Genomic DNA, 23,100 nt, shown 5'->3' on the forward strand with positions numbered 1-23,100 from the left:
GCAGGTGCATAAATTTGGGCACCACAAAAAAGAAATGAAATCAATATTTAGTAGATCCTTTTGCAGAAATTTCAGCCTCTAAACGCTTCCTGTAGGTTCCAATGAGAGTCTGGATTCTGGTTGAAGGTATTTTGGACCATTCCTCTTTACAAAACATCTTTAGTTCATTCAGGTTTGATGGCTTCCGAGCATGGACAGCTCTCTTTAAGTCACACCACAGATTTTCAATTATATTCAGGTCTGGGGACTGAGATGGCCATTCCAGAACGTTGTACTTGTTCCTCTGCATAAATGCCTTAGTGGATTTTGAGCAGTGTTTAGGGTCGTTGTCTTGTTGAAAGATCCAGCCCCGGCGCAGCTTCAGCTTTGTCACTGATTCCTGTACATTGGTCTCCAGAATCTGCTGATACTGAGTGGAATCCATGCGTCCCTCAATTTGACAAGATTCCCAGTCCCTGCACTGGCCACACAGCCCCACAGCATGATGGAACCACCACCATATTTTACTGTAGGTAGCAGGTGTTTTTCTTGGAATGCTGTGTTCTTTTTCCTCCATGCATAACGCCCCTTGTTATGGCCAAATAACTCAATTTTAGTTTCATCAGTCCACAGCATCTTATTCCAAAATGAAGCTGGCTTGTCCAAATATGCTTTAGCCCACCTCAAGTGGCACTTTTTGTGCTGTGGGTGGAGAAAAGGCTTCCTCTGCATCACTCTCGCATACAGCATCTCCTTGTGTAAAGTGCGCCGAATGGTTGAACGATGCACAGTGACTCCATCTGCAGCAAGATGATGTTGTAGGTCTTTGGTGCTGGTCTGTGGGTTGACTCTGACTGTTCTCACCATTCGTCGCTTCTGTCTATCCGAGATTTTTCTTGGTCTGCCACTTTGAGCCTTAACTTGAACTGAGCCTGTGGTCTTCCATTTCCTCAATATGTTCCTAACTGTGGAAACAGACAGCTGAAATCTCTGAGACAGCTTTCTGTATCCTTCCCCTAAACCATGATGATGAACAATCTTTGTCTTCAGGTCATTTGAGAGTTCTTTTGAGACCCCCATGTTGCTACTCTTCAGAGAAAATTTAAAGAGGAGGGAAACTTACAATTGACCCCCTTAAATACTCTTTCTCATAATTGGATTCACCTGTGTATGTAGGTCAGGGGTCACTGAGCTTACCAAGCCAATTTGAGTTCCAATAATTAGTTCTAAAGGTTTTGGAATCAATAAAATGACAACAGTGCCCAAATTTATGCACCTGCCTAATTTTGCTTAAACAATTATAGCACACTTACTGTAAATCCAATAAACTTCATTTCACTTCTCAAATATCACTGTGTGTGTCTCCTATATGATATATTTAACTGACATTTTTTATTGTAACAACCAACGATTTATACAGGAAAATCATGACGATTAACAAGGTTGCCCAAACTTTCGCATCCCACTGTATGTGGTTTAAGTTTTTAGGCACACTGTCATTTCAGAATCAGCTCCCAGTGTCTCAGTTGTTGTTTAAGAGACATTATTCATCGCCATACCCTGAGATACGACGTGATAGGGAGAGGCAGACTCCCTTTACACAAGCTTGCGGTCAAAGACAGGGTTAACCCAGAGTTATTTGTTGAATATTACTTTCCTCTGTTCTAAGTGTTATTTGTTACTGCCTGTTTTACAAAAAAATCCTATCTTAATGAAAAACTTCCTCCAGTTTCCTGCACTTTACAGCCGCAGGTGCCCTGCTGAATTCAACTATGTCGTCACCCTCGGGTCAGTGATGCAGTTGAATACTGTGGCGCAGTTTGCAGTATTTTGTGCTGCACTGTGGTATTTGGCTCTGCTGTGGCAGTATTTTGTGCTGAACAATGATATTGTTAATCCGGCCTACTACTTCTGTTGTCCCTGCCTATTTAAAGGGCTTCTGTCACCCCACTAAACTCTTTTTTTTTTTTTTGTGTACTTATAATCCCTATCCTGCCATATTGCCATACATTATGTTATTAATAATTTTCGTTCAGTAGATTTAGCAAAAAACTTACTTTTGTGATATGCTAACTACCTGCGCCGATAACGTCTTCTCTTTCGGTGACGTCATCGGTGCAGGCGAACTGAGGGAGTGCTGAGGAGGCGAGCCTCCTTATCTCAGAGCGCCTGCGCCGAATCAACACAGGCGCGCGATTTTTGAAATGCTGACAGGGCTGGCCGGAGGAGGAGATCGCGGCTGGCCCTGTCAATCAACAAGAGGAGGGGGCGGTTTTCTGCGGCTGCTACCAGCAAGTGGACGCCCTACTTGCTGGTAGAAAGGTAATTAGCATATCATAAAAGTAAGTTTTTTGCTAAATCTACTGAACGAAAATTATTAATAACAATGTAATGCAATATGGCAGGATAGGGATTATAAGTACACAAAAAAAAAAATTAGTTTAGTGGGGTGACAGAAGCATCAAAATGACCCCCAGAATACATTTGTCATGCCATGTAAAACACATAAGGAACACTATATGTAGTGTTCCACTAGGTAAATGTGGGCACTACACAAGGGTCAATTGGGCCACGTTGTTCTCCACCTCCTGTGGAACAGGGTCATTGTATTTTATATGTCATTTTAATGTATAATGTCATTTTATTTATGTGCATTTCCTGGTTACCAGGCCTATTAGGGGTGTAATTCCTCCTCCTAGACAGAAGAGGGAGCTAGGGAACCCCCTAGTATAAATAGCCAGGTCCAGACCAGAGAGAGAAGTCAGTCAGAGTTGTGGATTCCTGAAGTCAGTGTGCATCCTAGGCAGAGGGTAGCTGGGATCCAGCCTCTGATATGCAGCTAGATAGCCCAGGCTTCTAGTTGCCACCAGGAGAGGGTTTTACCTCCTGAGAAATCAAGTTCCCACAAGAGCAGAGCAGAGCCAGTATTCCAGCCAGACAAGAGAGCTGAAGGGCAGAAGGATTTATTTGAAAGCAAGGGCATATACCTGAAGAAGTTTCCCTAACCAAGGATGAAGCCAACAATAGGGCATACGGGCCTTGGGATAAAGACAGACAGGATTACTGAGGAAAAGTGCAGCCTGATCTGTAAGTGTGTTAACCCTCTGAGTATCTTGCAAGAACATTGTGCCTGCCATTTGTATAAACCTGCTTGTGACTGCTGCTGACATATGGAACTGAACAAAAGACTGTAAATAGTTGATTGTTTCCAGTAAAAGGAAGTTTTGGTTCACCACAACATTGTGTTCCTCAATTATTCCTATCATAAATCGCTGTGCCACCGTTACCGACACTGGCGTCACGAACTTAAAGGGATCTTGCCACCGCCACATTAAACCTGCAACACCCAGGGCACCTCTCCTACTACCGGCCTGGTCCCTATACATTGAGAGTGCCCCAGAGGACTCCATGTGCCAGCCTCTCCATCACTGCTGTACGCCTGCCCAGGGTCTTTCATAAACTGTGAGTAACCAAGAGCAACCCTCGTTTGCCTATTAACCGTGACCTCACCATCGCAATACCCTGCAGGGCTGCGTACTGCATATATAAACAAAACCCGATAAACAATGGCTGAATAATAAATATCTCCCCACAAATTATTTTTTTCCCATTTTTCAATGCATGATATGGTAAATTAAATTGTACCAATAAAAATACAACTTGTCCCAACTTGTAACGGAAAAGTAAAAGAAGTTATGGCTCTTGGTGAAGAAAACCTTAAAACGGAAGTAAGAATATTGGCTGTGTTCAACTAAGCGCCAAGCACCAGATGGTTGGGAAACAGCAGAGCAGGCAAGTGACAGCAACATATATGGCTACGGGTAACTCATGATAGCTGGTGGTAACAAACAGCCTGGTTAAAACATACTGCACAGTGGGATTTCTTACAGTTAAAAAACAGGAAAAAACTTCTCTCTTTTTGGTAGAAGACTTCTGAACTGTAAAATAGTGGCCTCCATTTTGTACGATTCATACAGGATAAAAAACCCAAACATTCAGATGCAAATGATAATAAATGAAAACAAAATATTTAAAACATCTCGATTTATTCAGTATCAAGTATGAGTGCCACGTGTAGAAATACATGCACTTACACACCTTAGCATGCTATCAGTGAGGTTAGTCTACCTGAAATGATGGCTAGAGAGGTCCGGTTACCACACATTATGCCACCCCACATTATAATCCTGGGAGTAGGACTGGTGTGACATTCCTTTGTGAAGGTATCTTCATGGGGTTGCCCATGTGATCTTCAGACCAATCTCCAGCTATCATTGCGCCTGAGACAAAAGCGGGACTCATCACTGAAGAGGATACATCTCCATTCCAGCCCTTATTGCTGTCTTGCTTTGTACAATGATAGCTTTTAAGAGCAGTGGTGTGAGTTCAATGGAACACCTGTAGCTGTATGTCTGGCTCGTTGCCCAATGTTGTACAAATGCCTTCTGATGGTTTGTATAGTCACTGTTCGCTGCCCTAGGCTTGGTATTTGATGTCCAGTTTCAATTGCAGTATAGAAGGGATCACTACCAGTGATGGACGAAAGTTCGCGGTGGGCTCCATTCACTTTAATGGCAGGCGAACCTGAAAAACCTTCAGCTCATATTTGCAGCCGCCAAATACTTAGTAGAAGTGCACAATTAGTCCCACAACATGGACAGTGACATACTAGAGGGGGATCAATGACATAAATTCCAACAAAAAATATGTGTCTTAATCAGGGGACATTTTTATGCGTCTTAAAGGGAAATTCTCTTAAATGTGCCCTGTTCCGCTACCTAAATGCACTATATAGAAAGTATATTATTGGTATATACCACCCCTGCTTCAATCACTTTTTGGGGGGGGCAACTGTTATATCACACCAGTTGAAAGCAAAAAACATCTATCCCTGGGCTAGATGATGATGTGGTATTGAAGGACAGGGTGGGCAAAGAACTGTCCCTGATATTGCCCTACAGGGGGGTGCTATTCTGGCCCTGATAGCCTAACCACAGAGAACCCGCCCTGATAAGAGCGACCCCGTCCGGAACCTTACCCTATATAAAAATGGCCCTAATAAGCCCCTAGCCCCTAAGTCCCTGACTTCCAGGTGATCACTATATAGATCTATGTGTTTTTGACTCATTATAAAAGTATATTATAAGTATATCACACCCCTCTGTGTATCACATCTATCGATAGCACAACTATACCAGTCCTTAAAAAGACTTTTGTGGCCCTATTAGCTAGCGTTTGGTGTCCCTAACAGCCTGTCCCTGCTCCACACAGCAACCTCTCCCTACACTGGCAAAAGACTGAATGTAAAATGGCGGCCAGATCAGGTTAATTTATAAGGCAGGAAGTATGTCCATGTGCTGAAACGTCTCAATTGGCTGTCCTGTACCACCTGATGGATGTGTCATGGGTCAAAGTTCTTCACAATGTAAAAGAATATTGCGGGCGCGAATATTGCCATATGCTCACATGTTTGGCGAATCACGAACACGCAAAGTTCGCCGCAAAACGACCGCCGGGCGAACCGCAAGGCCATCTCTAATCACTACGTGCCATTCTTCTAATCAGACGATCAATCTGTGCATAGGTTCACCTTTGTGCACCTCTTGCTGTCATTCTAGTTCTTCATTGTTCTCCCAATCAACAGGACAAACAAAGTTGAACAGTGGTGACATCTCAGCATAGGTCCATAGTGACCTGCCAGAGTGATAAAGCAAGTGGCAATGACTGGCATGTTGATGATCAGGAGGCACTGAAAAATCATTTCACAGAACGCTTTCTATCTGGCCTTTATGTCCTTCCCACATGCCAAAGATTGGAGCTAGGTGCTTGAACATTTGATCATTTGCAGATCTTCGCGACATCTGCTACTGCCTCGATTTGCGTAACCTTATGGCTCGCCCTTCTTGGGCCAGTTTCACACGAGCATATTCATTGCGAGAAAAGTCGCTCTGTGCATCAGAGGTGTTTCATGTTCTGAATGCTGCTCCCATGGCATTATAATAAGGCTGTGTGTCCCTGCCTGACCTGAACTCTAATGATTTGTGCTGGCGGCATTATGTGAGTACAATTCATTCGAGTTGAGATTGGTTAGCTTTCTAGATCATTAGAATGCGGGGATCCATGTCATAGGAGCAGCATTCAGGATGGGAAATACAGCTGACACACAGGACATATTTCTTGCACTGAATCCGCTCGTGTGAAATTGGCCTTGGTGTTACAGCTTCAAGTGTATTTTTGCATAATTCATGTAAACCCTTTTTTCTATATTAGTGAAACTTGTAAGCCCTGTTCCTCTGTGTATTAATGTCTAGAAATTTACAAGTTTTGCCTTGTTGCCTTAAAGAATCTATAAGTATCTCCATAGTAAAAGTTGTGATGTTACCTGTTTACATGCTATTGCGCAATTGATACCAGTAGGTAAGCTTTGGAAGTTATGGTAGTATTCGTGTTTCTGAGTATGTGGACTGTTTGGGGTATGTATTATGCTCATTTTGTAGCCTGAGCGTGAGCTTTGGAAGAGTATTTAACCCTTTTAATCGCGCCAATATCATAGAAGTGGAGAGGACCTTCAGTGACTGTACACAGGAGAAAGAGGGGCCCCAATAGCAATGTTTTCCATCCAGGCCAGATGGATTAGTGTATTTCCCCCCACCACACACTTCCAGTGACTATAAGACCAATTTCCTCTGGATAGGTCAATCTTGCACAGGTAGTTACCACTCTGTAGGTAAGGATATATCTCCAAAGAAGTTCTTGGCCTATTATTATACATTTAGAGATTGCAGGTGGGTATTTTACTATGTAGTCACATCTAAATAACTAAAAATGATTAATCCAGACTAAATATACTTAAAAAGAAATTTTAATGCAAAACAGACGACAACTTCTGTTCATGTGCGCTTGGGGATGATAGGACGCCTCTTACGACCTTCAGACTTCAAATATTCACTCAGTTTTGGTCTTTTTAGCAGCCGTTCAACATAGCTTGACAGTAGTGGGAATCCAGACAAGCATGTTGGGGATAAGTCAAGATAGCATTGTAGAGTATCCAGGAAATTGTAGTCGGCATACGAGATCTATGGGGAAAAAAACGATTGAGAGTACTCTACTATGGAAAATATACATATATTGGTCATATGACTATACTTACTTTATCTCCCACCAGGAATTTTGTTCCATTGGCATTATTGGAAAGGATCCTTTCAAAATAACCTAGTTGGGTGGCCAGTTCTTCCAGAAATTTTTCTTTGTTTGCCTCCTGGAAGACATGGAAGGTAGTTTGTAGATCGCTACCAAAACGAAGTAGCCACATGTATCAGCTAATGCTTCGTGTGCTGCTGTATGATGCACTATATGGCGCTGTATTATGGAGCTCCTCCTCCCCTACCGCTAATGCATCTAGGAAAGAATAGCTCCATATTTATGGCATTAAATGGAACATGTCCTGGCCTAATAGGCTTCTATGGATGTTGTACTATGGCTCCATACAAATGGAGATTGTAAAAGCTATCATTCTGTAAAGTGCACATGTGATTTTGATGTGTATGCAGACTATAATAGGGCAAACAATAGGCCCACATGTCTATTGCTCACTTGAAGTATAAATGCAACTGGTTGGAGGGGCAGAAGCATTTTAACATACTCCTTCATGCATATGGCACTGACCGGTGCACTGAACATGTATGGAGGCATATGGAGTCTTTATAGATCCATATGCTGTAATATGGTGCCTATGAACTATAGGAGTCCATTGGAACTGGGCACAAATTGTTTTCTGTCAGACTCCTTATGAATCCACGAGGAAAAAAAAAACTGCTGAGAGGAGCCCAGAGCCTGCACCACGGAGAGGAGCCCTCTGATGAGAATTAGTAGGTTTTGCGATATCATGCTGTAGTCAGAGGTTAATCACTATCTAAGTCATGTGTCAAGGCCTTTTAAAAGGTGTAAAGTTAAGTTATAGAATTGCTACCTTAAATCTGGTAGTATTGGAGGGAGAGTTTACTAATAGCTCATTTGCATACCCTCCTTCCAGGATTCCAGAAAAGCATTGCATGGCCTATAAGACTCCTCACGCTGTTTAAGGTGCTCTCCATAAAGATATATTAGAATATACAAACAGCATAGGTTTTTGGGTTTAGTGACAGGTCCTTTTTGAGTGCTTAATCCTTTGTTTCCAAAGAGGATAAACCTGCTGCCATATGTGTCTGTCAGCAGCTTATCTTCCTTTTCCAATAAAAAAATGTTTTTTTTACACTTTATATTGTAATGTTATGTACACCAACAGATAAGTTATGGTTGGCATTCAGAATGGGACTAACCATTCCATTCATCCCCCCTTTTGATAGCAGTAGGCTGGTCTGATTTCCTGCCAGGAGGAGTCAGAGTTAGCTAGGCTAGTAAGGAGTGCTTCAAGGGTCTTAAGGGCCACAGAATCAGCTCAACTGTGAAGAACACTGCTCTGGGGAGACTGAAGGTCCAAGACTGGATATTCTTTGGAGCTATAGCACTACAGTGAGCAGGGTGATCAGTCACTACAGCTTTACAGATCCAGCTGCAGGTCAGGGAAAACATGTTAAGACACCCATGACCATAGCCCGGCTCAAGCAAACTTAAAAGCCTGCATTTATCGGACAGCCACAAGTGCCAGTTCATAGCCATAATGATGGAAAATCAAGAGCGAGAGAGAGAGAAGGAATAACCTGCAGTATCGTCTGCTATTTTGCCTGCTACCATACCTTATGTTATGATCTGAGAATAGAGACATTGCACCTTGTACAGGTGACAGCTGGATGTACTGTAACTCATCCTTTGCACTCAGTAAAGAAAAATGTTTGTTGTTCTTATATGCCTGATTCCTTGACCCCACCTTTTCACTGCACTGAACCCCAAAGAAGGACGGCCTGAGGGAATACACCATGAAACAACATCTCATCAGGGCCACTACCACTCCCATCCACTGCACCGGCTCCTCAGGGGCTCGCTGCACAAGCATAGATACTGCAGATGACATATGAATTATAGAGTCACATTGGTCCTTTCTATTGAATCCATGAGATTGAACCTCCATGGCCCTTGGTATATAGTTGGAGGCATGTTAATGTACTAATACATGTGTGGTCAGTGCAAATAACTGGTACATGATTTATTCATTTTAAAGACAAAGGACGAAGGGACATTCATTACGTGTAGAGGAAAGGCGATTTAGACATCAATACAGGAAAGAGTTCTTTACAGAAAGAGTAGTGAAACTGTAGAATGCCCTACCCCAAGTGGTAGTAATGGTAGATTCTAGGTCAGCATTTATAAAAGGGCTAGATGCTTATGGACATTGGGGGTTATTAATTTAATGTTGCATAACTGATATGAGAAAGGTTGAACTTGATGGACCTGTGTCTTTTCTCAACTTTTCTAACTATGAAATATGGGTCCATAGCAGGCTTGGTAATATGTTTGTGATTTCACTTAGGACATCATACATACATTATCCCAGAAGATAAATTTGTAGTATTTCAGTCTCAGATCCTCTACTCCATCATTCATCATTTCGATGATTGCTATTTCCCGTTCATTGCTTCCACTGAGACCTGAAAGACACAAAACAGATGAGTCTTACTGCATATGTATGAACATACCATTAAGTTCTATTCACACTTTAAAAAATTCTAGAACCCGCATAGACCTAATTACAGACAGTGGGGTTCACCGGGATTCATCAAATCGTTACGTAAATTAGCTTTTTACTTCACGCGTATTATTCTGCTATTTTTTCTGTGTTGTTTTAAAACATCAGGTTTTCAGTATTTGTAATTCTTTAGGTTGAAATCACTCAGTTTTTGGTGCTTTTTAATGCACCTTTTTCAACCAAAGCAAGGAGTGGATTCTAAAACAATGGGAAATATACAGGAAGGGCTTGTACTTCTCCTTCCTGCTGGATCCCCTTCTACTTTTGGCTTAACATCTGCAGTGTTTTTTGTTTGAAAAATGTGTATATGAAATCACCTAAACTACTTCTTTTAGAAAAAAGCACTCAATACCCAAACTATACTCAATTACTGTGTGAAGATGGCAATTTCTAAGGCAGGAAGGTTCTTCTAATCTCACATTGGAACTATATATAACTCCTGCAAGGACCCATAGTAGGCCTAAAGGTGATACATTTCTACATTTTTGGGTAACATTTTGCCTAAAGGTACAAACATGTTGAGTGGCCATGCAGTGCTTGGGATGCGGCCGCCTTCATTTACTCTGGCTGCACAGTTACCTACAAAACTGCACGGCCATTAACAATGGAGACATATGAAGCAACGTGGTGGTAACTAGTTAAAAGGATGCAGCTGCAGCTCGTAGGGCCACGTGCTACTTGGCAGTAGGTGACCACATCCCAAGCACAGCACCACCCCTCCATGTGATCGTGACTCTTACCCAAAATAAAAACATTTTGAAACTGTATCAAAACTGTACTACATGAAGCTGGCCTAAAGACATAGGGGGGAATTTATCAAATAGGGGGTGTAAAGTAGAACTGGCTTAGTTATCCATAGCAACCAATCAGATTCCACCTTTTATTTTTCAGATCTGACTGGTGACTAATGGCAACTAAGCCAGTTTCATATATCCCACTAAATATAAAGTTAACTTTAAACCTGACACATATGAGCTATTGTAGTCTTTGGGATTATTCACATTACCTTTTTTTTTTAATGGCCAGTGAATAGTGGCTGTCAAGATATAGGATATCCTATTTTTGGCCATTTTGAAATCAATGGGCCCATTCTTAACCATCTAAAAACAGGTACACTATGCAAAAATATAAATATTCACCACAGGCACACGAGGAACACTAGCTCTGCATTGGAGGCAGCAGGACCTGACATTCCCAGAGTGATTGTGTGACATCACGATGCTGGGTGCATCAGGTCCTGCTTCCTTGGCGAGATGGTGTGGGGTTGCCACTATATAGACTGGGGGCATTGTATGGGGGCATTATTGAGACTGAGGGCACTTGTATGGGGGCCATTATATGTCCTGCGAGCACTGTAGTTATTAAAATATAGTTAACAACAGACAGACTGACAGAAAATGGTCGCAAAATAGCCATAAAAAACTTACAGTTTATCATTTGAATGCACCCTTAGAGTACATTGACATGTGGGTGGCAATGGTGCAGCAAAGAGCCCTAGGGTAACAGGGTACATTTTAAGGCCATTCCTTAACTTTATCTGACACAGAAATGTCCCAGGTGCTCTTCAAAATTTCCACAGTGTGATATAAGGTGTGAATGTCAGGAAAATATTATATATTATAATGAAGCCTCACCATATTTGCGTGCCAGGTATCGCAGGATGGTGCAACTCTGATACAGAACAAAGTCTTCTTCCTGAAAACGAGGAATTTGCCCAAAGACCTGAGAAAAAATCCACAAAGAATTGTGAGGCATATTACATAAAACGAAGCAATAAAATGTATGGGGTCCATGTAGACAAAACTGGAAGATATGACTGTCAAGAGGCTAGAGGGATAAGACATCATCCTATTGTGGGCCTCAGTGTGAAAGTTATACCTGGGCCCACCACCTTCCCACAATGACTAGAGTTTCCTGGTCAAAAATCCAGAACCTGCTACGTGGTAAATATACTGTAATACTGGTCTCTTCTTATATAGCATATACACTATGATATTTCTTCTTCCAACTTACTTTAGTGCTTCTAAAACCATAACACATTTTGCTACTCCAACAGGGACGTAACTAAAGGTGTTATACAGTTTTAAAGGGCTTATTTGTAACTGATGACCCGTCACTGTGGGTAGAAATAAACGGTTGCAAAAACAATAATAAATACTGATTGGAGTTTGTTATGAGCTATCTAATTTACCAGAGTTCACAGAAAATCTACTACTACCGTAAACAAAATAGACGAGGCGGCAAATCATAATGAGGTCGTTAATATGGGGGACTTCAACTACCCAGATATAGACTGGGAAACTGAAACCTGTAGAACTCATAAAGGAAACAGGTTCTTAGCGATAACCAAAGAAAATTACCTTTCCCAAATGGTTCAGGATCCGACGGCCATACTGGACTTAACCAATAGTATTAACCAATAGACCTGACAGAACAACAGATGTGCAGTTTGGGAGACACCTGGGAAATAATGACCATTAAGTAATAACCTTCCAATTGTCATCTGTTTCTTCACAGAGGCACAAAAATAACAAACTTCAAAAAAGCTAAATTTGACCAGCCATTAGCCTCACTAACTGGGACAATGTCCTCAAAAATAAAAATGCAACCAAGCTCTAATTGTGAGAGGTACATACCTTATAGGAATAAAAGGATAAGGGACAAGAAAAAACAATGTGGATAAATAGAAATGTAAAGTGGGCAATAACTGACTAAAACAAGAAGGTACAGAGGAAGCATTGAAAAACAATAAGACAAAAAATAGAATATGTAAAAGACAAATAAAGACAGCCAAGCTGGGACAGAGATGCTCATTGCCATAGAGTAAAACCAACCCTAAAATGTCCTTTAATTAAATACGGCAAATTGTAAAAAGTTTAAACCTGAAAGTGTTGGCCCCTTGCAGAGTGATGAAGGAGGAACTGTAAAAAGTGATGAAGAGAAAGCAAATCTATGAAATATTTTTTTCTACACTGTATCCACTGAGGAGAATGAACCGATGAAACGCAGAGTGTAAAAGTAAACTTCTTATTGAAAGTGGCTTGTCTGACCCATGAAGAAGTGCAGTAGCATCTTAAAAAGATGAAAACATACAAATCACTTGCCCAGAGAAGAGAATTAAGTAATGTCATAGATAGACCTTTTTTTCTGATATTTAAGGACTCTATATTGACAGAGAGCATTCCACAGAATTGGCACTTAGCAAATGTAGTGCCAAAAGGAAGACAAAAGGACAGAGTTGTACAGAAATGGGTCAGATCCAGGACAACAAAGTACCAAATAGAGAGACAGAGAGTAGTCAAAAAGCCAAGCCGAGATCAGAACCAGAAGCTCAGTACAAATACGTTAGACAGAGAGTGTTAAATAATATGTGGTATAATATTAATTGGTATTTAATATAAAGGATTTATTACACTACACACTGACACCATCTATAGTAATTTACAAGGGAAGTCTGTATGGGAACGTCAAGACCTATATTTGAAGTCTTCATATATGACAATGTAGAAGTACATACATTAGTAAATCAAGCCTATATCTATGGTATAAATGACTGACAGAGACAGACAGACAGACAAGGGGGTGGTCTTCTTACTCTCACTCTGTTGGGGGGTTGCTGCTGAAGATGGAAGACACACATGGAGCCTGAGGAGGTTCCTACCCTTCAACAATGATACTTTATGGACTTTAATATTCACATATGGATAATAGACTTCCTAAACTATTCTTGTAAGCAAACAACTTCTATGAAGTCCGAAAATAAATTGCATTATTCATTTTTTATATAACTCTTGTTGAATCCTGGTGATGAGTCCTCCGGGTGTTCCTTATTTCAAATAATGCATACACTATATTTGGAGAGGATTACCAAATCAGTTTTATATTTTTCATATACATATTTATTATAGAGAGTGGTCAAAAGGACAAGACTAGGGTCAGAACACAAGTAATCCAAGATACGCAAACAGGAACTAGGAACACAGCTAGTGAGTCTGAGACTATCACTGGTGTATTGCCAGAAGGGGATTTAAATTGAGCGCTGAGTCCCTGGATCAAAACCTGATAGGACTCAGCGCTGGAGCCCGGACAGGTAAGTTTGTGACAGATACTGTGCCACATGAAAGGTTGGTACATAAAATGAGGGTGCTTGGACTGAGAGAAAATGTGTGTATGTACTGTAGGTAAGTAACTGGCTCAGTGATAGAAAACAGAGGGTGGTTATTAACGGTACATACTCAGATTGGGTCACTGTCACCAGTGAGGTACCACAGGGGTCAGTATTGGGCCCTACTCTGTCCAATATATTTATTAATGATCTTGTAGAAGGCTTGCACAGTAAAATATCAATTGGGCAGAGAAGAGGCAGATGAGGTTTAACACTGACAAATGTAAGGTTCTGCACATGGGAAGGAATAATGCAAGTCACCAGTACATACTAAATGTTAAAACACTGTGTGCCGGCCGTTTTGTGCATTGGGGACTGCAATTTGTGGTCCCCAATGCACGGCCACCATCCGTGCGATTGTTGCAGACGGATCCAGACCCATTCAACTTGAATGGGTCCATGATCCGTCAGCACTGAAAAAAAAATAGAACATTTTCTATTTTTTTCCGGTGCGGAGGCACAGAGAGAAACCCCACGGAAGCACTTTAAGTGATACGGTGTGCACACGGCAGGTGCCCGTATATTGCGGCCTGCAAACAGCTACTGTAGTTCGCACAGCTGGGCAATGGCTGTGTGCATGAGGCCTAATACTGACATGGAAAAGAACTTAAGAGTTTTAGCGGTCAGCAAAATTAACTGTAGAAACCAGTGTCAGGCAGCTGCTGCTGCCAATAAGATTACGGGGTGCATCAAAAGAGGCAACGATGCCCATAATGAAAACATTTCTGCCACTTTACAAATTACTAGTCAGACGACACAAGGAGTATCCTCTGGTCTAGAGGAAAGAAGGTTTCTACACAAACATTAGAAGGGGATTCTTTATGGTAAGAGCAGTGAGACTATGGAACTCTCTGCCTGAGGAGGTGGTGATGGTGAGTGCAATAAAGGAATTCAAGAGGGGCCTGGATGTATTTCTGGAGTGTAATAATATTACAGGCTATAGTTACTAGAGAGGGGTCGCTGATTGGAGTCAGGAAGGAATTTTAAGTGGGGAAAATTGGCTTCTACCTCACAGTTGTTTTTTTTTGCCTTCCTCTGGATCAACAAGCAGGATAACAGGCCGAACTGGATGGACAAATGTCTTTTTTCGGCCTTATATACTATGTTACTATATAGAAGCAATTTTACTATATATAGTAAAATTGCTTCTATTTTCACACACAAGGCTTAGCTCTGGTACGTTATCTAAGGCCATAACTATGTATTTAAGAGTGGGTCAGAAGTCTTGGACATCTGTTACACACACCATGTCATGAACCAGCGAGTGTGAACCTACTGTGCCAAGTGACCAACATTGTCTAAATGAACCCCTCGTTCTGCACAGTACTCCAGATGGTGAGAATAGGCTTTCCTGAGGGGTTAACAGGTTGTTACCTCTTGAGGTGGACACAAAACACATGAAGCAGCTGGTCCAGGTAGACCAGGAGGTACCAGAGGTACTGTCAAAGTCAACAGGCAGAGTCATAACTAGGAGCAACAGTGCAGGACCGAAGGATAAGTAATGGGTAAGGGCAGGCAGCTCATGTACAGGTCAGCAACAGGAGAGACGAGACAGGACAAATAAGGATCAAACAGGAAGTCCAGAATCCAAGCATAGGTCAGGAATGCAGGAACATGGGCACAAACAACAGCAACCTTTGCAGGAAACAAGAATCTTTGATGCTCAGGCACATGAGAAGGGGGTTGGACCACTTATATAGGTGCATAATGGCTGGGATTGGTCACACAGGTCACATGTGCAAAACTCTTAAATCACAGAAGGTGACATGTACTGGCCTTAACGAGGTGCTACAGGGAACAGGCTGGAAGGCATGCTGTGCCCAGGGCTAGAAGGAAACCATGGAGCGGATTCCAGTAATGACGGTGTCTGTAAGGACAGAGCCCAGGACCGCAGAGGAGAATGGGAAGACACCAGCAACTGATCACCGTCAGACGCGGACAATGAAGGAGGCGGCCAGGGAGACAGTTCTCGCCCAAGCACGGAGCTTGGGCCCTCGGTGGTGAGTAGAGGAATTCGGCGTTCAGCAACCCCGTTACACTCCACAGGTTCTCTGCATTTGCAGCATGCTTAAGACCTGTCTTACCGCATTTTTCTTTAGATCTCTTAAACCTGCAGCCCAATCCTGCATCTGCACCTCATCATCAGTCCATGAAACACCTTGATCTCCAAGCAGCAGTCGTATTGCCTCCGCTCTCCCTAGGAAAACACCAAAGAGTTGAGCATTATAACTGCTGCCAGCAATGTGTTGGTTAAAAGCAGAGATTTTTTTTACTTTTGGTTGATGGTTACAGGTCTCATATGAGGTACAAAAGCTTAGTGGTTGCAGTTCAGGTGGCACTATTAGTTGAACATTCCAGAACACAAGTTAAAAAGTTATAACTCTCACTCACAGGTCACTGGGCCTCAGTAAGGTGTTAGCTTCATACCAAACTTTAGACAATGTTAACTCCATACCACTTCTCACAGTTAATTCTTAACTCACAGTTCAACCAGTCAAATCGAACTTTCAGAACCTAAACTGAACAAGGGTCACCCTTACACACAGTCCTCTTTCTACGAGACTTCCATCACTGGTCCCTCCTAGTACACGACCAGTTAGTCAACCATACCACACCAGAATGAACAACCGGGCCACACTACAGGCCTCAAGGAGGCCAATTGTTCACTACACTACACTATGAGTCTTACACCATCCAATCCGCTTTGGCTGTCTTCCAGGCTGATGTCTCACACTTAAAGCAGACGCCTCAGATATACACCTTCACTGGCTGACAAAAACAGTTATGCAAACCCCATCAGTAACAGCCTGGACAGAGTTTCACCAGTTTCCTACTTCTGTGGCTAGACTAACCTGGCTAACGGTGTCAGTTCACCATCTGCTATATGTGCCTCTCCAGGCATTGCTTGGCAGTGTCAGGATTGCAGCTTTTGCACATGGGTCCCTCAAATGTGTGCTCCCCACTGTATAGTATCTCCACAAGCCCCATAATAAAAACACTGTGGCCTCCAGCCAGGGGCGTACATAGAAATCACCGGGCCCCATAGCAAGAATCTGAATTGGGCCCCCTAACTCCGACCACTACCCACCCCTGGCCCATCTCACCTCCTGTCCTGGCTCCTCCCATGCCACACCCCCATTTTGTCATAACTTCTGTTACCCCAAACGGTTGCAGTACGCCACTGCCCAAACCCCTTTAACTCCTTGCTGCTGATGCTGAGTGTGCACATAGCCACCAATCATATCCCCCCCCTAAAGGTGACTGATGTGTTGGGTGGGGGTGGGGGGTTGGGGGAATATGATTGGTGGCTATGTGCACACTCAGAATCAGCAGCAAGGAGTTAGAGGGGTTATCCAACCCCTAATGCCCCCCAAAATGCCCAGGGAAGGGGGAAGGAAGGAGTAGGTGTAGGAGGAAAGCACACTGTCCTCTATGAGCCTCCCCCCGAGTCCTCTATGAGCCCCCTAAACCCCTAATGCCCCTCAAAATTCTCAGGACAGTGTGCTTTCCTCCCCCTACTGGGCATTTTGGGGGGCATTAGGGGTTGTGGGGGCTCATAGAGGACTCAGGGGGAGGCTCATAGAGACCAGTGTGCTTTCCTACTACTCTTTTCCCACCCCCCTCAGGCATTTTGGGGGGCATTGGGCCCGGTTAGGGAGGCTCATAGTGGACCTGGGGGGGAGAGTCTCATAGGGGCCAGTGTGCTTTCCTCCTACTCCCTCCTCCCGGGCATTTTGGGGGAGCATTAGGGGTTGGGGCTCATAGAGGACTCGGGTGGGGGGGGGGGAAGGCTCATAGAGGACAGTGTAGGAGAAAAAGCGTGTCCCTCTCCCTCCCTATGAGTCCTCTCTTGCTGCATGCTCAATTGAAGTTATACATGAACTACTGAACCACACCAACCAGCGATATAGACCTTGGTGACCGTGTCACTCTGTCTGTCCTGTCAGCAGCGGTCCTCCACTGGCCTGTGCTGTGCCTAACGGCGAGTGGCGACGTTACCCTCCGGGTCGGAGTCTGGGTGGAGCATGCCTGTGCCAGCAATACACTGGCCTCTTTCTGCTGACTTGCGCTGATTGGCCAGTGTTACGTGCAGCAAGCCCTTGACTGGATGGATCCGCAGGTCAGACAGAAACTGGGCTGGGAGCGGGGTAGACGGTCTCTGGATGCTGAATGAACACAAGTGCCCCGCTGCACCACATATTAACTTTTTCCCCCCACAGTAAACGGAGTGGGCGGGGCCAAACAGAGTGGGCGGGGCCTTTCCTGCGCTCCGGGCCCCCCAGTGCCGCGGGCCCCATAGCAACGGCATGGTCTGCCTATATTGGCGGCACGCCACTGCCTCCAGCCCACCGTTGCCCACCTATAGACCAACATGGAGGACCAGAGAGGTGGGACTGGAATGCTCAACTTGCACAACCCCTTCTACGTAATACAAGCGTGTGAGTTGCACAGGTTCAACATAAGGTACAGTATTAGCCAGGATATAACTGGCACATGTGCAGCATGGATCACCAGAGGGTGCTCACAAGGATCCTCCTGGTCCTGTACTTCCAGAATGGGAACAGGACATGGTAAGAGGACACTATGGCTGGTGACACTAACAGGGGTACCGTAGCTGGTGACAATAAGAAGGGCACTTTATGTAGCACTACAGCTGTCACTTCCACTCAGTATGGTAGCGGGACACAATAAGTAATGGGGGCACTGTGACTGGGTGCTAATACTGTTATGCAGGCATTGAAGCTATCAATATAAAAAAAAAAATTATAGGTGCATTCTGGGCAAAGTGCAGTGGAGGAGATTTACTGTAACATATCTTTTTTCCTAGTGCAGTGTGTAACAGATTCATATGCACTCCCTGCTTGCCTATAAAATGACATTTCTACAGCTCTGCCTTTGTGTCAGACTTCACTGCAATTCTGGGATTTTGTTCACAATGCAAAATTGCCTTTTATCATGGCCCTCGGAAACAATAACATTTTGAAAGTGTCCCTCACACCAAAAACGGTTTTGCACCCATTATCTCAGAAAAAAACATTCATACAAGAAAGTTTTTGTGTGTTGTAGACCGGTTATATTTACCTCTTAAGGGGAAGTAAGTCAATGTGTATCCAGACACTGCAAGAAAGATGTAAGGGTTAAACATACCGCAATATGAGTCAACTGCCTGGTAAACATGCAATTGTTAGACAAACGATCCATGCAGAGCCTCCGTAGGCAACTGTGATATATATATATATTGCAGCAAATCTAAAGCTTTTACTGCAGAGCACGATATGGCAGCACTATAAGGAAACATACAGAAGTCTATAAGGAATCTCGGCAATAGACTGGTATAGTGAGCTGTAGTTACTTGTGTGAGTAGTAGATCTCAGGCTGTGTCTGTGAAGAATGCAGACCGTCTCACCATAACTTTTATATAGCTCAGGAAAGAACTGCTGAGTCACAATGATGTAAGCTGCAGAGAGTCCACCGTTTAACCCAATCATAACAGGGTTGATTTTGGCATCAGTGCACAGAGTAAAATGTCATCTTTCTGAGATCTTTTTGTACATAGCCTCCGTCCCCTTCATTTGTTTGTAGGACAAATAGGGAATACTTTCCAACTTTATAAAATTGACTTCAGGGAGATAAGACAAATTACTTGCAAAATGTTTGGATACAGGTCATCTCCCGTGTTCACAGACCAATCTCTCATTTTACAGGTCACTCCTCTTTGCAGTTCCTCTAACTCCCACCTACCTGGCATATGCAGTGATCCACTGGGCCACTGCCAACAATTAAACATGGTGTATTATGTGTAATGTGTCTTGTTCCTTGTGTTTCCATTGCTTTACTCTATTCTATACTGTTTTCTACTATTTCTATCCACTACAAGGCTGAATCGAAGGGTTAAGTCCCTTAGGCGCTGTGTCCAGGAAGGGGTGGGCCCAAACCTTAGGAAGTTAGTGAGTTTATCAGTTGGAGTGTTCACAGAAAGCAGCAAGCCCCAGTCCTGCGAGTAAGGAGCTTCAGCCAACTTTGGGACTAATTAAAGTAACCAGGAAAGAATCTCAGAGAAGAATTGGAGATCAGCATTCTTAAAGGGGTATACTTTTGCAATTGCATGTAATAAAAATTTAGTAAAGCCACGTATAGAGTTCTTTCCTGAAATCTATCTGTATAGCGCTACCTGCTGTTTGCCCTTTTTCAAAATTTTCTGTTCAGCTCACTGAGGTTAACATACATGATCAGTTCCATCCTTCAACCTCCACAAGCTGCATCAGAAAGGACACACCCCTGAGCTGCCAGCCTAAAATAAATCTAGCAGAACAATTGGAGCAATAAATGGGGAGATCTCTGGATCCATTTCAGCTTTGTTTAGAAAGAGGCTGTCATGTACTATATGATGTCTGATTTTCATTTTTTATATTACTAACATGATAAACAATTTAAAGAGGTCGTGTAGCCATGAAAAGAGGGTATGGGTGGAATCTCTGAAGGTTACGTGTTGAGGAAGGGTTGAGACGCATGCATATATATACATATATGCATGCAAACATGTGCATGCATGTATGATATATGTGCATGCATTAGTTGACACTTTATAGGAGGATGTGCGCAGATGTGCCCAGCATCAGTGCACATCTGCCCTTAGTGGCCCACAGGGGCTCATGGTGGCCCCTGTGGGAAATATGTGGTAAGCTGTGCCCCCTTTATAATATAGGTGTGTAGTACATATATATAAATCCCCCTTTATAATATATATGCCCCCTGATGTATGTATATCCCAGTATCAATGTATACATGTGTATGGATGTGCCCCAAGCATCCATACACATGTATATTATACATATACCCCCCCCCCCCCCCCCCATCTCCATAGGATGAAACCAGGTGCATCGGTGTGAATGGGCCCCAAGCATTCACACTGATGCAATCTGGCTAATTGCATCAGAATGACCGGACAAGGGTCCGGTCATCCTGATGGATACAAAGAACTCAGATTCAACAGAATCTGAGGCCTTTGTTCTAATTATCTCCAGCGCTGCTGGAGATAATTATGCATGATAGAAGGGAGGGAGAAACCTCCCCTCCTTCTATTATGCACATTCCGACAGCGCCATTACTATTGCGCTGTCCGGAATGCCAGGTGCTGCAGGCGGGAGATCAAAGGCTTCTCCCGCCTGTCTGCTAGAGGCGCGGCCCCGCTGTGCGTGTGCAGGGACGCGCGGGCTGGCGAGGTGATGTCATATCACCGCGCCGTCCCACGTGTCTTTAACGGTGGTGCGCACGGCCCGGGAGTGCGGGCTGCAGGGTATAAAGCCCGGCAGCCCTGCACTAGAGGGAGAGCCTTACCGGACCCCACCATAATAGGAGAGCGCGATCGGCGCTCAGGATTCGGAGCGGTCCCCCCTGGCTGACGAGGACCCAGACCAGCCCCCCGTCTGAAGGAAAGCGCAATCGGCGCTCAGGAGGAGCGGAGCAACCCCCTAGACGAACGAGGAACAAACATTAAGTATCAACCCCTATCCCACCAACGATATCCCTGACCCCCTACCACTATTTAACCCTTACACCCCTGAGCCCAAACCCCTATCCCACCAACGATCCTATACCACCTCCCCTGATTAACTCCCCCGCTGTACCTCACCCCCCCCCCCCAACCTGCCCATGCACAAACCCCCTCTCTGTACACCTGCAGGGTATTAACCCTTGCATTGCTGTGCAGCCCTGATAACCCCCACTGTACCTCACCCCTATTACTGTATTAGTGTCTGTGGCCTGCATACACCGATGCAGTGCCACCGTTTACCATTGTCGTACCCCATAGGGACAGTAAGTAGAACCAGGTGGGTGGGCTGCTAATATATATGTGTGAGTGTATTGTATAGTTAGTTTGTGGGTGGAATTTGGGAACCGTGTAGTGTAGTTTAGTACTGTGTTATAGTGCTGTATTGTTAGTGTATTTATAACTATCTGTGTAATGTGTGTTTATTAGCGATAGTTAGTTTAGTAAGGCGCATGCAGCTAGTTTAGTGATTAGCGTAAGGTAAAGGCAAAGTATTGTATTATTGTTATATAAAAGGTATAAATAAGCGGAGTCATCAATAGACGGCTCCTCCTATTTCTGAATATTAATTATTGATATTTGCATAAATATTGGTGATTAATATTCCCCCTTTACATTACGTATGAGGGTATTAGGCTTCACACCTTTGTCCAAGTGTAGTGGGCTTGGCTCCTGGTAACACAGAACTGGCACTTGTCCATGTCTAAATGCTTTGCACCCCTCTTCATATCCCTGCTGCTTGTGAATTGGTCTTCAGGAAACAAAGAAAGTGTCTGGGATGTGTGATGAACCCCTTGCCTAAATTGGGACTTTAAGTATTGCTATATATGAAAGCGCATCTCTGCAGGATGCTCTTGGAGATAGCCCACTGATTTAGCCTCAGAACCTGTTGTGATTTTGTTGAAATTGTTCAAGAATATATTGTATGTGGAAGAAATTTGCACTATTAAACTTAGTAAAGACTGTGAGTTCAATGTGTTTTCCTACCTTTGTATCTTTTTTTGTATACCAGTGGCGTACCGCAGTACGCAGTTGCTACGGGGCCTGTGAGTTGAAGGGGACCGACCAGGCTGAATGGCCCCGCCCCCTTTCTGACCTGAGAACTCTGTTCACTTCCTCCCTGCCCCTGCAGCTGCCTGCCAAATCGTTGTGTCTCACTCTGCTGCTGGGGGGAGGGGGGGATCCCTCACATAGAAATCATTACTCAGTGCTGACAGGACCTGCAATAATGTGCAGAGAAGAGGGGATGAAGGACCTGCGATGACCTCACCATCATGTGACCAGAACAGGAGGCGGAGCTCAGTAGTGCAGTAAAGTAATGAAGAAGACCAGCCATGCTTGTGACGAAGTATGAATTCAATCTAAGTGCCAGGGAAAAGCTGGGAGTTGTAGTCCTCTTATACCTCCTGGTATGTAATATCAGAGCACATTACAAGAGAAGGTATAATAGGAGAGGACTGCAACTCTCAGCATGTCCAGGCCATGGGAGTTGTATATCTCCTTTTATAATGTACTCTGATATTACATAATAACGGCTTGGACATGCTGGGAGTTGTAGTCCTATCCTCTTATACATCTCCCTGTAATGTGCTCTGATATAAAATAATAATGGCTTAGACATGCTGGGAGTTATAGTCCGCTCCTGCAGTAATGTGCTCTGAATTAGGGCCCGGGACAATGCATAGGGGAGGGTAGTCATCCGCCTAGGGCCCCACTTTGCTA

The 23,100-nt window shown here is 43.7% G+C and overlaps 1 protein-coding gene across 1 annotated transcript; it reads right to left on the reverse strand.

Annotated features, from left to right (window-relative positions):
- Positions 1-6,823: 6,823 nt before the first annotated feature.
- On the reverse strand, positions 6,824-19,330 carry LOC121003183 (glutathione S-transferase P 2-like). Its single transcript, XM_040434821.1, has 7 exons — positions 19,180-19,330; positions 18,909-18,944; positions 15,911-16,023; positions 11,296-11,383; positions 9,460-9,563; positions 7,130-7,237; positions 6,824-7,055 (listed from the first exon to the last, which is right to left on the reverse strand). The coding sequence occupies exons 1-7, from the start codon at positions 19,313-19,315 to the stop codon at positions 6,870-6,872; spliced, it is 771 nt and encodes a 256-aa protein (XP_040290755.1). The 5' UTR covers positions 19,316-19,330; the 3' UTR covers positions 6,824-6,869.
- Positions 19,331-23,100: the final 3,770 nt, after the last annotated feature.

This window comes from Bufo bufo, chromosome 6 (assembly GCF_905171765.1).
Source record: "Bufo bufo chromosome 6, aBufBuf1.1, whole genome shotgun sequence".
NCBI lineage: Eukaryota > Metazoa > Chordata > Amphibia > Anura > Bufonidae > Bufo > Bufo bufo.

Excerpts from the sequence above, each read along its gene's own strand:
- LOC121003183 (XM_040434821.1), bottom strand. The coding sequence starts at position 19,315 with ATGATTGGGTTAAACGGTGGACTCTCTGCAGCTTACATCATTGTGACT. Across the intron at positions 18,945-19,179 it reads GAGATCTACTACTCACACAA|TGTCTGGATACACATTGACT; the intron begins GTAACTACAGCT and ends TCTTTCTTGCAG. Across the intron at positions 7,238-9,459 it reads AATTTATCTTCTGGGATAAT|GAGGCAAACAAAGAAAAATT; the intron begins GTATGTATGATG and ends CATGTCTTCCAG.